The sequence below is a fragment of the Hippopotamus amphibius genome, chromosome 9 (genome assembly GCF_030028045.1).
Source record: "Hippopotamus amphibius kiboko isolate mHipAmp2 chromosome 9, mHipAmp2.hap2, whole genome shotgun sequence".
Lineage (NCBI taxonomy): Eukaryota > Metazoa > Chordata > Mammalia > Artiodactyla > Hippopotamidae > Hippopotamus > Hippopotamus amphibius.
Window position 1 is genome coordinate 124,965,573 of NC_080194.1, and position 15,930 is coordinate 124,981,502.

Consider the following 15,930-nt stretch of genomic DNA (forward strand, 5'->3'; position numbering starts at 1 on the left):
TTAGCATTCCTCGTCTGAGTTGTCCTGGGCCCACCGGCAGACCTTTGGGGGTCCAGGGCTGGCCCGGGGGCTGGCAGGGGCGGGGATGGAGGCTGGGGCGGGGGCCAGGTTCACCCAGCCAGGCCCTTGGGGCAGCACGTGGCTTTCATTCAGTCTGAAGATGCGGTAGTTCTCGTAGTGGACGTTGTGGGTGATGTCCTTCAGGTCTTGGAGGTGGGAGCTGGGAAATGGGTGGCAGGTCAGCAGGACTGGCCACGGCGTCCTAGGCGGCCCCCGCAGCCCCCCCGGGCTCTCCACATGCTCACCGGATGAGCAGGTCTCTCAGGAGGGGGAACTCACAGTGAGCCATGTTCTCCACTGCAAGACACGGCACCGAGCCCCTGAGTAAGCGCCTGCTGTATGCTGCACACCCCCTGCCACCGCCCACCCTTCCCCACATTTCTCCCTGTGTTAGCCCACCTCCCGTTCATTCGTTCGTTCATTCATTCATACATTCATTCATGGCTGTGTCCCAGCCCCTGGTACAGCTGGCTCCTAGAAACAGTTATTGAATGAGCAGGGCCTTCCTCTGCTCCCTCAGGTACCCCCTCCCACCCCACACATTTCTTTCACTGTGCTTCTCCCACCTGTCCTTGTCTGGTCAGCTCTGTGGGCACGGGGACCTTATTGGTCCTGTTTTCACTGCATCCCTTCAGGAACTGCACTTAGTGTGCCCGGCACATAGTAGGCCCACAATCAATCCTGGTGAATGAATAGGGCGCCTCCTGGGTGCTAGGTATCATGCAAAACACTGGCTCTGCCCCCTCCAACCACCCTATGAAGTTGACGTTACAATGATACTATTCAACTGTGAGGAAACTGAAGCCCAGAGAGTCAGGTAACTTGCCCAGGGCCTCCCAGCTGCACAAAGGAACTTGATCCCAGGTCTGTCTGTTTCCTGTGCCAGGCTCTGTGGTGAGTGTAAGGAAGGCAACCCTGCTTTTCAACCTGTTCTCCCCTGAGCTCCCCCAGGGCCTCTGCACTGACCTTCAATGATGCCCCACTTTGTCTTTCGGCCCAGGACACACCTCCCATTCACAATGTGCTCTCGGTCAGCCCCGACCACAGCGAAGGGGATCCGTTCCTGTGGGGAAGGGACCAGACCAAAAAGTTAGCCCCACTGGGGAAGTGGAGAGAGAAGACATTGAGGTAGGAACCTGCAGGATGCTGTCCTTTGTGGGGAGAGAAACTGGTAGAAGGAGTACAGATATCTGAAGTCAGAAGACACAAAGTCTTATCAGTGCCTCGGTTTTCTCATCTGTAAAATGGGAGTCATGATAGTACTGACACAGGGCTCCGTGAATGTTTGGGAAGCATACTTTTGGGCTTAGTATGATGAAAGGGTTAGCAGAACAGGTCTTGGAAACCAAGTGTTACTCAGAGCTACATTAATGATATAATCCTGCTCATGTCCAGTCTCTTACCTGTGAAACAGGAAAGGCAATCACCTTCAACCATTATCATAAGGGTTAAAAGAGATAATTTTGTACTATAATTAGAAAAGATACATGCACCCCTATATTCATAGCAGCACTATTTACAATAGCGAAGACATGGAAATAACCTAAATGTCTATCGACAGATAAATGGATAAAGAAGATATGCTGTCAGGACTTCCCTGGTGGCACAGTGGTTAAGAATCTGCCTGCCAATGCAGGGGACATGGGTTCGAGCCCTGGTCCGGGAAGATCCCACATGCCATGGAGCAACTAAGCCCATGCCGCGAAGCAACTAAAACCGTGCGCCACAACTGCTGAGCCTGTGCTCTACAGCCCATGAGCCACAGCTACCGAGCCCACATGCCGCAACTACTGAGCCCGCTCACCTAGAGCCCATGCTCCGGAAAAAGAGAAGCCACCACAATGAGAAGCGCGCTACGAAGAGTACAACGAAGACCCAGTGCAGCCAATAAATAAATAAATAAATAAATTTATTAAGAAAAAAAGATGTGTGTGTATGTGTATGTATGTATATATACATACATATACATACATACACACAATGAAATATTACTCAGCCATAAAAAAGAATGAAATAATGCTATTTGTAGCAACATGGATGGACCTATAGATTATCATAATAAGTGAAGTAAGTCAGGAAGAGAATGGCAAATAACATATGATATCACTTATATGTGGGAATCTAAAATATGATATAAATGAACCTATCTATGAAACAGAAACAGACTCACAGACAGAGAACAGACTTGTGGTTGCCAAGGGGGATGGGGGATGGGGGAGGGATGGACTGGGAGTTTGGGATTTGCAGATACAAACTATTACATATAGACTCGATAAACAACAAGGTCCTACTGTGTAGCACAGGGAACTATGTTCAATATCCTGTAATAAACCATAATGGAAAAGAATATGAAAAAGAATATATATGTATATATATGCAGCAGTCCCCAAGCTTTTTGGCACCACGGACCCGTTTTGTGGAAGATAATTCTCCCATGGACAAGGGGTGGGGGGGATGGTTCAGCTGGTAATGCCAGCGATGGGGAGTGATGGGGGCAGCAGATGAAGCTTCCCTCCCTTGCCCTGCTGCTCACCTCCTGCTGTGCAGCCCGGCTCCTGACAAGCCAAGCACCTGGGGTTGGGGACCCCTGTATGTATGTATAACTGAATCACTTTGCTGTACACCAGAAACTAGCACAACATTGTAAATCAACTATACTTCAATAAAATACATTTTAAAAAAGAGAGAGAGGACTTCCCTAGTGGCCCAGTGGTCAAGACTCCGCCCTTCCACTACAGGGGGTGTGGGTTTGATCCATGGTCGGGGAAGATCCCACAGGTTGAAAGGCATGGCCAAAAAATTTAAAAAAAAAAAAGAGAGAGAGAGAATTCTGTAAACCAGGGGCTGGCAACCTATGGCTCCTGGGCCAAAGCAGTCAAGTTCATTGGCATACAGCCCTGGCCATTCCTTTATTCTTGTCTATGTTGCTTTCATGCTACCACAGCAGAGTTGAATAATTGCAACAAAGTCTAAAATACTTACCATCCTCTGGCCCTTCACACAAAAAATTTTTTGCTAAGCCCTGTTGTAAATTCTAGTTATTTATGGAAATGGAGATTAAACTCCCAAGTGCTGCATGTGGGTTTGTTTTTCTTTCTAAGAATTAGGTTGTGGTGGGGAATAAATTGATGCTAATAATAATAACTATCTCTTGCACACTTATTATGCACCGGCCCGTATTCAACCTTCAATAAATGTTGCATGTCTGGATGGTTTATTGAGAGGTTAATTTGAATACATTCTCCTTTATTTCCCCCATCTCTGTTCCAGCTGTGACCAGGCTGCTGTCTTTGCCAGTCCCAGGACAGAAAGCAGAGGGTCAAGGCTCTTTGAATCTTTCACAGGAAATACTGTTCATTGTTCCAGCGGGGAGGGGAAAGAGGGAATGTGTGGAGAAATTGGGTGCCAGACAGGAAGCAGGGCTTCCGTGTACAGATGTGCAGTTTGTGCACTGCACAAAGGCAATCTGCCATGAGGCTGTGTAGGGCTGAAATCCCATGCAGGCTCTGTCTTATGAAGGAAGCTACTGCTTTCTTCTAATCCAAGCAAAAGTGCTGTGTAGGTTAACAGGTTCCCTGGGGGAGGGGGTGGAGGCCAGCTGTTTATGGGTGAAGAATCCTGGGCCTCAGCCAGGTGCTTTGCAGGATCTAGACAGACTGACATTGAATGTACCACAAGGACAGGAAGACAGGGGCTTGGATGTGAAATTCAGTTGATTCAGAGATAATGAAGATGTGAGCTATTTCGTTTTTCTTTCTTTCCCTTCCTCCCTCTCTCCCATCCTCCCTGTTTCCTTCCTTCCTTCCTTCCTTCCTTCCTTCCTTCTTCCCTCCCTCTCTCCTTCTTTCTTTCTTTTTCTTTCTTTCTTTTCCTTCCTTTCTTTCTTTCTTTCTTTCTTTCTTTCTTTCTTTCTTTCTTTCTTTCTTTCTTTCTTTCTTTCTTTCTTTCTTTCTTTCTTTCCCTTTCTTTCTTTCTTTCTTTCTTTCTTTCTTTCTTTCTTTCTTTCTTTCTTTCTTTTTCTTTCTTTCTCTCCTTTCTTTCTTTCTCTTCCTTCCTTCCTTCCTTCCTTTCTCTCTCTCTTTCTTTTTCTTTCTCTCTCTCTCCCTCCCTCCCTCTCTCTCTCTTTCAACTTTATTGAGTATAATTTATACACCTTAAAATTCACCCTTTTAGAGGTACATTTCAGTGTTTTCAGTATCCTCACAAGATTGTACAACCATCACCACAATCTAATTCTAGAGCACTTTCATCACCCCAAAATGAAAGCCCATACCCTTTAGCAGTCACTTCCCATTTCCCCCTAAGCCTCCCAGCCCCTGGCAACCATGCATCTATTTTCTATCTCTATAGATTTACCTATTCTGGACATTTCATGTAATGGAGTCATATAATCTTCGGCCTTCTGTGTCTGGCTTCTTTCACTTAGCATCACATTTTCAAGTTTTATCCATGTTGTAGGATCTATCAGAACCTTATTCCTTTTTATGGCTAGGTAATAGTCCCTTGTACGGCTAGACCATATTAGTTTATCCATTCACAAGTTAATGGACATTTGGAGTGTTTCCACTTTTTGGCTATTACAAATAATTCTGCTATGAACATTTGTGTATGAGTTTTTTATGTCAACGTAGGTTTCCATTTCTTTTGGGAGTGGAATTGTTGGGTCATATGGTAACTTAGTGTTTAACATTTGAGGAACTGCCAGACTGTTTTCCAAAGTGGCTGCACCATTTGACACTTCCACAAGCAGTGTGGGAAAGTTCCGATTTCTCCACAGCCTCATCAACACTTGTCACTGTCTGTCACTTTGATAATAACCACCCTACTGCGTGTGAAGAGGTATCTTATTGTGGTTTTGATTTGCATTTCCCTCATGACTGATGAGGTTGAACACTTTTTCATATCTTTATTGACCATCTGTGTAAATTCTTTGGGGAATGTCTATGCAAATTCTTTGCCCGTTTTTAACTTGGGTCACTTGTCTTTTATTATCGATTTGTATATTCAAGATACAAGTTTCTTATCAGACATATCATTTGCAAACATTTTCTCCCATTCTGGGGGTTGTTGATATGACCTGTTTCTTGCTCACCTTGAGTCTGTGAATGAATGGAGATTCATACCTGCTAGAAATGTATGAACTTTCCCCAAGCTGCAGAGAGAGACAAATCTTCCGATGGAAAGGATTAGTGGAAAACACATCACCCAACATTGGTCTCACCAGCCTTCCACCTCCCATGGCCTCCTACCCGGATCTTGCTATTGAGGATCTTGTCATTGATGTCCTCGTCAAAGCACTTCTGTGGATACACCTCGATGCCGTGAGTCTTCAGGTTATCCTGGATCTGCAGACCACACACAGGTGACCTCAGCCCACCTGTGCATTCTGCCCCTTCCACACCTCCACTGACCCCAGACTTGTCCCAGTCACCCAGATCACCCTGTGCCTGAAGGCCTCTCGCTCCTCAATGGTCAGGCTGTCAGCCCGGGCGATCACAGGCACCACATTTACAGTCCGGCAGAGCCGCTGCAGGAACTCAATGTCCAGGGGCCGCAGGCTGCTCAGGCGGGTCAGCGACGGCGGTGAGTATATGATGAGTGGGTGCAAGCCCACGCCGGGGGCCCCTCCTCCTCCTCTTCTCCTCCCCATGCAGGTGGCCCTCCGCCCTCCGGCTCAGCCACCTCACCAGTGCCCGGTAGGCGGCACGAAGTACACACAGCAGTGCACCCGGGTGTCGGGGATGTGTCGCTGGCGGGTAATGAGGATCTCCTCCTGCAGGTACTGCTCATACTGCTGATTGATGTAGCCTAGGATGGGGTCCCAGCTGGAGTGGGAGACGGCTCAGCCTCAGAACCTCCTCAGGGCCCCCCTCAACCTCCCCAGGTCCTCTGGGTGCTCTCCCCTTAGGATGACCAATCACCCCATTTCCCTGGGACACAGGAATTTCAGTCCCGCACAAGCTGAGGCCCTTGATCACCTAAGTACCCTCCACCCACTCCCATGCATCTTCAGAGAGACCCCTGCCATTCTCAGCTTCCTCTTCCATAAAATGGGGACAATAAGAGCACCTACTTCGTAGGGAAGGAGTGAGCATTAAAGGAGAGAAATTGCCGCAGCCTGATTCAAACCACCAGCGACTCACCCAGTTGTTGCAAGGGTCCCCCCACCTCCTCCGCTGCAGATCTATTGTCAACACTGCAGCCAAAAAGAGCCTTTTTGTCCTCTCCGCCCCACCTGCTACCCTCTGCCTTCAACACTCTTCCCCGGCAGGTCCACACAGATCATTCTCTCATCTCCTGGACGTCTTTGCCCAAACGTCACCTTCTCAGTGAGGTCTTCCTTAATCACTCTGCTTAAAGTTCACCCCCCACCCCCACTACAGCTCCGTCCCCCTTTCACTCCCAGAAGCGTCCTGTGTCAGTGATAGAGTTCAGGTTCACTCTCCACGTAACTGATGAATTTTGTTCATTGTTTGGCTTCCCACCCCCAGGACAATATACATTCCATGGAGACAAAGATGTTCATCAGTTCTGTTTGTTGCTGTATCCCTGTGTCTGGAACAGACCTTGCACATAGTAAGTGCTCAGCAAGGCGCTGTGTGCAGGGCTGGCTTCACAGGAGTGCAGATGCAGCCGGCACCCGGGGCTCTGAGCCAACAAGGGCCCACGCAGGGCTGAATGCTCTGTGGGCGTGGTCTTACAATTCTTAGTAATTTTTGAATGCGCCCCACATTTTCATTGCACTGAGTCCCACAAGTTGTGCAGACAGTCCTGATTGTGTGTGTGTGTGTGTGTGTGTGTTTTCATCTCCTTGAGAGCCTAGAACAACTCTGCAAGGGGGGTGTTGTCGTCCCCAAGTTATAAAGAGGAAGCCGAGACTCAGAGAGCTTCTGCGGCCAGGCCCAGTTTATGCAGCTGGGAATTGGTCTAACCCGGGGGTTCTGACTCTGGAGTGTAGGCTTCTAACCCCCTGCCATATAACTTTTATCGAGTGCTTCCAGGCAGCAAGCTAAGACCTTTACCTACTTGACTCCCCTTGATCTTGGATGGGGAGGAGGGCGGGTCGCACACGTATTGTATAGACAAATTAAACTGAGCCTCAAAGATGCCACAGCCAGGTGGCTCCAGGCCTGCATGTTTCCCAGATACTTGGGGGGGGGGGTGGGCAGGGGCAGCCAGGACTTTGCTCTCCCCGCCTCTCCCCCCAGGACCCACCACTTGTCATTGTTGATCTGGTCCCCAAAGCCCGGCGTGTCAGTCACAGTCAGCTTAAGCTTCACACCATTCTCCTCGATGACTGTAGGGTAAGAGTGGAGGGGCAGAGAGTGGGTGGGCCTGGGTGGCTGGGGTGGGGATGGGGCGAGGGGGAGCTTACTCACCGTGGGTCACAGACTGCAGCTGCAGCGTCTGGGGCGTGGGCACCCCCAGGCCGGGCATGGCGGACTTCCACATCTTGGACTTGAAGAGCGTGTTCACCATGGTGGACTTGCCCAGCCCGCTCTGTCCTGCGAGTAACCACACGGCAGTAAGAATAGTGGACACATTAGGCATGTTTCTGAAAGTCTTAAATAAATTGTTTTAGAAAGCAAACTGTTTCTAAGTATAACATAAACACAGAAAAGCATGTATTATCATAAGTCTCCAGCTCACTGCCTTCCCCCATTTTTTTTTTCTTTTTAGCCGCGTTGCAGAGCATGTGGGATCTTTGTTCCCGGACCAGGGATTGAACCTGGGCCCCCTGCAGTGGAAGCGTGGAGTTTTAACCACTGGACAACCAGGGAAGTCCTCCCCCATTTTTTACTGAGGCAAAATTCACGTAATAAAAAATTAACATTAACCAGTGAAAGTGTACAATTCAGTGGTATTGAGTACATTCACAATATTGTGCAAACACCAGCTCTGTCCAGCGCCAAAACATTTTCATCACCTAAGCAAGAAACTCTATATCCATTAGGCATTCACTCCTCATTCCTCCTCCCGCCACTGCAACCATTAACCTGCTTTCTATCTATGGATTTGCTTATTCTGGACATTTTTCTTTTGGCCACACCGTGTGGCTTGCGGGATCTTAGTTTCCCAACCAAGGATTGAACCCAGGCCCTCGCCAGTGAAAGCTCCGAGTCCTAACCACTGGACAGCCATGGAATGCCCTGGACACTTCCTGTAAATGGAATCATGCAATATTTGTCCTTTTGTACCTGGCTGCTCCCGCTCAGCATAATGCTTTCACAGCTTTCAAAAGTAGCACCTTTTCATGGCTAAATAATATTCCATCAGATGGACAGACCACACTGTGTTTATCCATTCATCCGTTGATTGGCAGGTCAATGCATTTTTACAAATTTAACAACCCACGTATGCAGCACCAGATCAAGAGACAGAATACATAGCTCCACCCAAGACCACTCCTGCCTCCCCTCAGTAACTGCTAACGCAGCCCCAGGGACAGCCACTCTCCTGACTTCATCAGCTGCCCACCCTCTACTTGGGCAATCACACAGCAGGTGCTCTTTCATGTCTGGCTTCTTTTGGTGAGATTCCCCCACACTGCCTGTGCTTGTAGATGGTCCATTCTTCCTGCTGTGGGGGCTTCTCAAACTCTGTGGACCACGCCCTGCAGTAGGAAAATTCTACATCAAGGGCAGGACACAATTTTGTGTCTATAACTGAAATTGTCCTTTGGGCTGTGCTATCTCCTATGGGAGCTACACCTGGCTATTGCCACCGGCAATACGGCCATATGCCAATCTGAATTGAGATGTGCCGTTGGTATAAAAAAACAAACCCTATTTTGCAGACTCAATATGACAAAAAAACGTAAAGGATCTCATGAATAACGTTTTATATGGGTTACATATTGAGATGATAGTATTTTTAGAATATATTGGGTTAAGTAAAAAAGACAAAAGTAATTTCTCCTGTTTCTCTTTACTTTTTTAAAGGAAGCTACTGGGAAATTTAAAATTATGTATATGGCTCCTATGACTTTTTGTTTTTTTTGGCTGTGCCACGCGGCTTGCAGGATCTTAGTTCCCTGACCAGGGATCGAACTCGGGCCCCCAGAAGTGGAAGTGTGGAGTCCTAATCACTGGGCCGCCAGGGAATTCCCGTCTTATGACATTTCTGTTGGGTACCCCCGCCTTAGAATAATGCCCTTAGTTGGTGCTACACACTCTGACATTTTATGTTCCATTGTATCCAATTTATTTTGTGAGAAGTGTAGTTTTTGACCTACAACGTTAATTTTGCATATATAAGAATGCAATTCTAAATAAAATTACCCATGGGGAACCCCCTAGATGCCAGGCACTGTGCTAAGCCAGATGAGGAAACTGAGGCAGCGAGGGGTCAGGGGCCCTGCCCCAGGTCACACATTAGGGGGTAAGACCTGGGAGCAGGATCTGAGTCCGGGTGTTCCCCACTTCCTGCCACACACAGCCTCCCCTTTTATTGGTCTGTTTGGGTTTGGCTGGGGCTTCACAGTGATTTTTGTCTTTTCACTATTCAGTGTTTCCCAGATTTCCACCTACAACCCTCCTGTGAGGTATGAATATCAGGTCCACTTTACAGACGGGGAGACTGAGGCTCCGAGATGCAATACATCCAGTCCCACAGGGTGTTGTCCATTGGTCTGTCCTCCTGTGAGCTCCCGGCCCCTCACTCACCCACCACCATGATGTTGAACTCAAACCCCATCTTCATGGCCTTGATCTTCAATTGGTCCAGCACGGCCTCGATGCCCACATAACCAAGCATCTCGCAGGGTGGGGTCCTGGGGCTGGAGGCCCGTGACGAGCAGGGGGAGGGGGACTGCCTCAGGGGGTCCATGGGGCCGAAGAACAACGATGCCTGTCATCCAGGTGGGGTGGGGAGAAGGGGGTCACTGGGGCTCCAAAGAGGGACCACCTGAGTTCTCATGTCTGAACCCTGGCTCCTGAGACCTGCTCCCAGGCACTCCCATCCCCTCCCGAGTCCCCACTGCCCACAGGGTTTTGGTGAGGGGTGCCTGGGGGAGCTGCTTCTCAGGGGAGACTGAACCCCCTTTCTGAGATGCACCTGCCCCAGGGATCGGTCCCTCCCCCACCCTCAGCCCAGGTAGGCTCCCCACTCAGACACTTCTGTAGCAGAGTGTGTCTGGCCTGGTGAAACCGAAGGGCTGGGCCTGCAGGGGACAGAGAGGAAGAGAAGAGGCCTCATGTGGCACCTGGTGCCCTTGGGTCCCTGTGGAAGCCTTGGGGGGCTGCCCTGTCCTGGCAGGCCCTGGTTGTGTGGTGAGGGGGAATGGAGAGTATGACAGTTAACTGAAGAATCTGAGCTCCACCCCCTTCCCGTAACCCTACCTGGGGGCTCCTCTGCAGCAGGGGGCCAAGGACCGGAACAGGTAAGCTATCCTCTAGGCCCTTTTGGGTCACTACCCTGTAACCCTCACAATGACCCCAGCCTAGTTCTATAGACAGGAACCCAGGCCCCCAGGGCAGTGCCTTTGCCCAAGGTCACTTAGCTGGTAAATGGCAGGTCTGGGCTGCAGCCAGTCCCTCTGCTTCCAAGTTCATGCCCTTTAACCACTCTGTTGTGGAAGCAAACCTGTGACCCATGGCCAGAAAGCACAACATCCATGTGTTTTCTTTGGTCCGTCCATTGTGGGATCATAATTTTAAATTATCAACATATCCTGGGACTTCCCTGGTGGTCCAGTGGTTAAGACTCTGTGCTCCCAATGCAGGGGGCTCAGGTTCAATCCCTGGTCAGGGAATTAGATCTAGCATGCCGTAACTAAGAGCCTGCATGCTGCAACTAAAAGACCCCTCATGGTGCAACTAAAGATCCTGCATGCCGCAACAAAGATCCCGTGTGCTGCAACTAAGACCCGGTGCAGCCAAATAAATAAATAAATATTAAACAAAAAATGAACCTCATATTAGAGGTTAAAGTTTAAATTATCACCATACCCTGTGTTTTGTCTGTGCATGACACTGTTCTAGGAGCCCTAGGAAATGAACTTGTTAGTAATCATCACAGCCTGTGATGTAAGTGCTGTTAGTACCCCCAGTTTACAGATCAGAGGGAGTTCAGCGAGTGGTTCAAGGTCACACAGTGAGGAAGTGGTAGGGCTGGAATCTGTGTCCACACGCTCACCCTTTACGGCCTCTTTTCTTGTTCCCATGAAAGTCTCAATTTCTGGTGTATCTTAGAGATTGTAAGCCTTGGCAACGCTGGGTCCAGCCTACAGCTCACTCAAGCTGCCCTCTTTTTTTTTGTTTTTTTTTAATTAATTTATTTTTTGTCCACACTATGCAGCTTGGAGGATCTTAGTTCCCTGACCAGGGACTGAACCAGGGCCCTGGCAGTGAAAGCGCCAAATCCTAATCACTGGACCACCAGGGAACTCCCTAGCTGCCCTCTTTAGATGGGCTACGAGCTTTCCAGTTTGCCATAGTCCTCACCTCTCCTTAATGTCGCCCCACTAAGATGTTTCTTATACCAAGTGCATATCACTCAGTTAGTTCTTTCTCACCTGTTTCCTGGCACCTGAGTTTGCAAGCCCTAAGCAATCCTCTGTCTCAGATGTTGGCAAATGTTTTCTGTAAATGGCCAAATAGTATAGATTTTTTTTTGCCAGTCATAAGATCTCTGTTGCAACTACTCTTTGGCTCTACCGTTGTTGTGGGAAAGCAGCCACAAGTAGAGGGATGGGAGTGGCCATGTGCCAGTTGGACTATTTTTTCTGCTGCCCCCCCAAATCTGCCCACTGGGACTCAGCAACTCTGCCCAATCTGCTCAGCTCAACTGTCCTGAGCCCCAGCAGCCTCTGTCCCTCCCTGCCATGCCCTTCTGCTCCTCCACCTTCTACACATCTGGAGACAGAGGTTTAAACTTCACTTTCAGGGCTTGGAGGCCAGGAGCGGGGCTGGGCAGTGCCCAGGGCAGAGCCTGCCCAGAACACGTGCCATTCCTGCCAGAGAACTCTCTCCAGCTCTTGAGGGACTCCGTGAACTGGCCTCCTCATCAACGCAGATGAGAACGTTCTGTGTGGATGACCGAAAAGAACCACTGATATGGGGACCCATCTTTCGTGGGATGAGATTCGCCTCTGAGAACGTCTCCTAAGGATATAAGCCTCTCTTCCCAGAAAGCACTTTCTCCAGGTGAGGCATCTCGTGTGAGTGATGTTGGAGTCTGAAAATGCATCCTGCCATGGCCTCTCCCCCATCGCTTCTCTGCTTGGATCTGGGGGGCTCTATGGGTGGTTTCTGTCTTTTAATGACTCAGAGGAGCCCAGATTTTCTTTAATGAGAATAAACAAGAAATGAGGCACCCAGGGTTATGGACAGGAAGGCTGAGGAGCAGTGGGGAGAGGAGAGGACTGTGGCCCCTGCCCACCTGGCCAGGCCAAGGAGTGGGCAAGGGCCACAGTTGTTAATACTCCATGCCCCCTGCTTTTTTTTTTTTTCAATTGAGGTAAAATTCACAGAACATAAAATTAACTGCTAGCCATTTTAATGTGAACAGGTCAGTGGCATTTAATATTGATACATTCACAATATTGCAAATCTATCACCGCTACCTAGTTCCAAGACATGTTCATCACCCCAAAAGGAAATTACATCACCACTAAGCACCCCCTCCCCATCCCCCTGCTCCTAGTCCCTGGCAAACACTAACTACTTTTTGTCTCTATGGATTTGCCTATTCTGGACTTTTCATACAAATGGAATCGCATGCTATGTGGCCTTTTGTGTCTGGCTTCTTTCACTGAGCGTCATGTTTTCAAGGTTCATCCACTTTGTAGCATGTGTCGGTGCTTCGTTCCTTTTCATGGTTGAATAACATTCCATTGCATGGAGGGACCACATTGTGTTTATTCATTCATCAGTTGATGGATATTTGGGGATGTTTCCACTTTTTGGCTATTATGAAAAGTGCTGCTGTGAACATTTGTGTACAAGTTTCTATGAGGACATGATTTAATCTTGGGTATATATATCTAGGAATGTAATTGTTGGGTCTTATGATAAAACCATGCGTAATTTTTCAAAGAACTGTCAGACTGTTTTCCACAGTGGCTGCATCCCTACCCCCCTTTGCAACAGAACAGTTATTTCAAAGCTACCCACCCTGGGCAACAGGAATCTGAGATCTCAGAATGGGATGGAGGGGATGGAGAGTGTAAGATGGGGATCCCAGCACCGACTATATTACACGGTGGTCAAGGGCTCTGGGATCTGAGTGCCTGGGTACCAGTTCTGACTTCCCTGCTCACTAGGTGTGACTGGAAGTATCATGGTGCCCAGAGTCCCCCTCTGAATCACTGGAACCCATGAATATGTTACCTTACATGGCAAAAGGGACTTTGCAGATGTGATTAAGGATTTTGAAGGGGAGATTATCCTGTGGGCCAATGTACTCACAGGGGTCCTTATAAGAGGGAGGCAGGAAAGGCAGAGCCAGAGAAGGTGTGAGGATGGAAGAAGTTGAAGTGTAGGGGTGGGGCATGAACCAACGAATGTGGGTGAGTGGTCTCCAGAAGCTGGAAAAGCCAAGGAATGGATTCTCCCCTAGGACCTTCAGGAGGATCACAGCCCTGCCCACTCATTTTAGACTCTGACCTCCAGAACTGTCAGATAATAAACTAGCATTGTTTTAAACAACTAAGTTTGGTAATATGTTATGGCAACAACAGGAGATGAACATATCACGTGTGTGACCCGAGCTAGTTGCTGAACTTCTCAAGGCCTCAGTTTTCACATCTGTAAAATGGGAATAGCAATAATACCCACTTTAGGATTGCCATGAGGAATAAATAAGGTAATGTATGTACACGTATCCTTTGGGGATATTGTGGGTTCAGTTCCAGACCACCACAATAAAGCGAATATTGTAAAAAAGCAAGTCACACAGCTTTTTTTAGTTTCCCAGTGCACGTAAAAGAAGTTTACACTATACTGTAGTCTGTGAAGTGGGCAACAGCATTGTGTCCACAAAAAACAATGTACATACCTTAACTAAAAAATACTTTGCTAAAAAATGTCAAAATAATTACAATAACATCAAAGATCACCACTCACAGACTGCCATTAACAGATACAAGAAAAATGAAAAAGTTTCCAAATGCTGCTGGAAAATGGTACCGATAGACTTGCTCAACTCAGGGTTCCACAAACCTTCAATTTGTCAAAAATGCACTATCTGTGAAATGCAGTAAAGCAAGGTGCACTCCGCATAGCGTCAGGCACAGAGCCTAACATTAGCCAATGTTTCCCCACAAGGACAAGAAGGTGTGTCCACCTGGTTTATAGCCAGTCCCTGGGGAAAGGGGGGGGTTGCGGGTGAGAGCTGCCTCCAGGTGCTGCATCAGGGGCCCCAGGCCTCAAGTTCTGGGGAGAGAGCTCATTTGAGTGACCATAACCATCGTCTTGCAAGGGTTATTGTGAGGATCAGAACAGAGAAGGACCCCAAAGTCTGCTTCTGCGCTGCCCAGACACCCAGATGCTGCCCAGGCAAGGGTGGTGGAATGGAAACAGCTTCTCCCTCCCCCATCCTCCCCTCCTTTCTTCTTTTTCACCTCTTTCCCTCCAAACTGCCACCATTTTTTCTCTTTTCTTCATTCGTGAAGTCAACAGTGGCGAGTGCCCACTGTGTTCCAGGTTGCTTGTCTGGTCCATTGAGAAAAAAGTGAAAAATCCCTGGAATGAAGACGCCAAGAGGCTGGTGGCTTCCTCCCTGGGTCCCGCAGCACCTGCTGAGGTTGGGAGGCAGGAAGCACACCTGCAGGGCATAGGCCCCACCCTCACCTGAGCTCCAGCAGCCCCAGGCAGGCCCTGGGGGAGTGGTGGGGGGCGGGGCTGGTTGCCAAGGTGGTGTGGACCCGGAAGCAGGAAGTAGTCTGTATTCCCAGGACCTAGGACGTGCCTGGCTGGGAGATTTCCAAGGCAGGTTGGGGCCCAGGGGTGGGGCTGCTAGGGGGAGTGGGCGGGGAGGGGGGTGCTCAGGCCAGGGCCAGGAGGCAGGGGTAGAGGCTGGGGCCCAGAGGGGTGGTGTGGGAGGGCAGGGCCAGGGCTGGACTGCCCCGGGGGGCGGGCGGGAGACGCTGGGATGCAGCAGCCCCAGAGGAGCCGAGGCTTCTGAGACGGCCCTCTGGGGGACTGGAGCAGGCGGCACCCAGGACCGTCCAGCTGAGATGGCCTTGTTAACGGAGAACCTGGAGGAGGAGCTGAGCGCCACAGCCCAGCAAGTGCTGGGGAAACTTCGGAGCCACCAGCTGTTCCAGTCTGAGTGGGATACCGCTGCCTTCATCATCTTCCTCATCTTCCTCGGTGAGTGTGGCTTGGCTTCTGGCCCCCCGACAGCCTCCCAGGCCGAGGGCCATGTCTGGACACCGATCCCGCCCACAGGTGTTGTGGCTCTCCTCCTGCTCCTTGTCTGCATCCACTGCTGCTGCTGCGGCTGCTGCCAAAACCACTCCTCCAGATCCCAGAAGGTGAGGCCTGAGGACCAGGGCCAGGCGGAGAAGGGGGCGGTGGAGCTGGTGGGGGGCCGAGGAGTGAAGCCACGGGACCCTCTGTGCCTCTTTTGCAGAAACACTCCCAGGGATTTGATAACTTCGCCCTGGAGCCATAATGCGGAGAGTCCCTGACCCCCTGCCTCTGTCCTGCTGAGCAGCAATAATAACGCCTTGTTCAGCCAAAGCCTGCGTCTGGAGCCTGTTTTGAGCCTCCCATTAGGGTGAGCAGTGCAGGCCCCCACTGCTTCATCCAGATGTCCTCTGGGTTGCCCACAGCCTTCAGCTGGCATGACTGTCACCAGGAGACCTTAGGTGACATGCTGCAGCCAGCAAGGCACTGCCCATTCACCATCCCACTCAGCCCCTCG

The 15,930-nt window shown here is 49.6% G+C and overlaps 2 protein-coding genes across 2 annotated transcripts; one reads left to right on the forward strand and one right to left on the reverse strand.

Moving 5' to 3' along the window:
• SEPTIN12 (septin 12) lies at window positions 1-9,906 on the reverse strand. Its single transcript, XM_057749819.1, has 9 exons — window positions 9,726-9,906; window positions 7,440-7,565; window positions 7,276-7,357; window positions 5,748-5,885; window positions 5,501-5,618; window positions 5,310-5,405; window positions 1,027-1,123; window positions 306-357; window positions 1-220 (listed from the first exon to the last, which is right to left on the reverse strand). Exons 1-9 carry the CDS (start codon window positions 9,886-9,888, stop codon window positions 1-3), a joined length of 1,092 nt encoding a protein of 363 aa, XP_057605802.1. The 5' UTR covers window positions 9,889-9,906.
• A 5,290-nt stretch (window positions 9,907-15,196) lies between these two features.
• SMIM22 (small integral membrane protein 22) lies at window positions 15,197-15,713 on the forward strand. Its single transcript, XM_057747313.1, has 3 exons — window positions 15,197-15,374; window positions 15,453-15,538; window positions 15,637-15,713. The coding sequence occupies exons 1-3, from the start codon at window positions 15,239-15,241 to the stop codon at window positions 15,676-15,678; spliced, it is 264 nt and encodes an 87-aa protein (XP_057603296.1). The 5' UTR covers window positions 15,197-15,238; the 3' UTR covers window positions 15,679-15,713.
• The last annotated feature ends 217 nt before the right edge of the window (window positions 15,714-15,930 follow it).

Excerpts from the sequence above, each read along its gene's own strand:
- SMIM22 (XM_057747313.1), top strand. The coding sequence starts at position 15,239 with ATGGCCTTGTTAACGGAGAACCTGGAGGAGGAGCTGAGCGCCACAGCC. Across the intron at positions 15,375-15,452 it reads CATCTTCCTCATCTTCCTCG|GTGTTGTGGCTCTCCTCCTG; the intron begins GTGAGTGTGGCT and ends TCCCGCCCACAG. Across the intron at positions 15,539-15,636 it reads ACTCCTCCAGATCCCAGAAG|AAACACTCCCAGGGATTTGA; the intron begins GTGAGGCCTGAG and ends CCTCTTTTGCAG.
- SEPTIN12 (XM_057749819.1), bottom strand. The coding sequence starts at position 9,888 with ATGGACCCCCTGAGGCAGTCCCCCTCCCCCTGCTCGTCACGGGCCTCC. Across the intron at positions 5,886-7,275 it reads CAGATCAACAATGACAAGTG|CTGGGACCCCATCCTAGGCT; the intron begins GTGGGTCCTGGG and ends CTCCCACTCCAG. Across the intron at positions 221-305 it reads CTGAGAGACCTGCTCATCCG|CTCCCACCTCCAAGACCTGA; the intron begins GTGAGCATGTGG and ends CCCATTTCCCAG.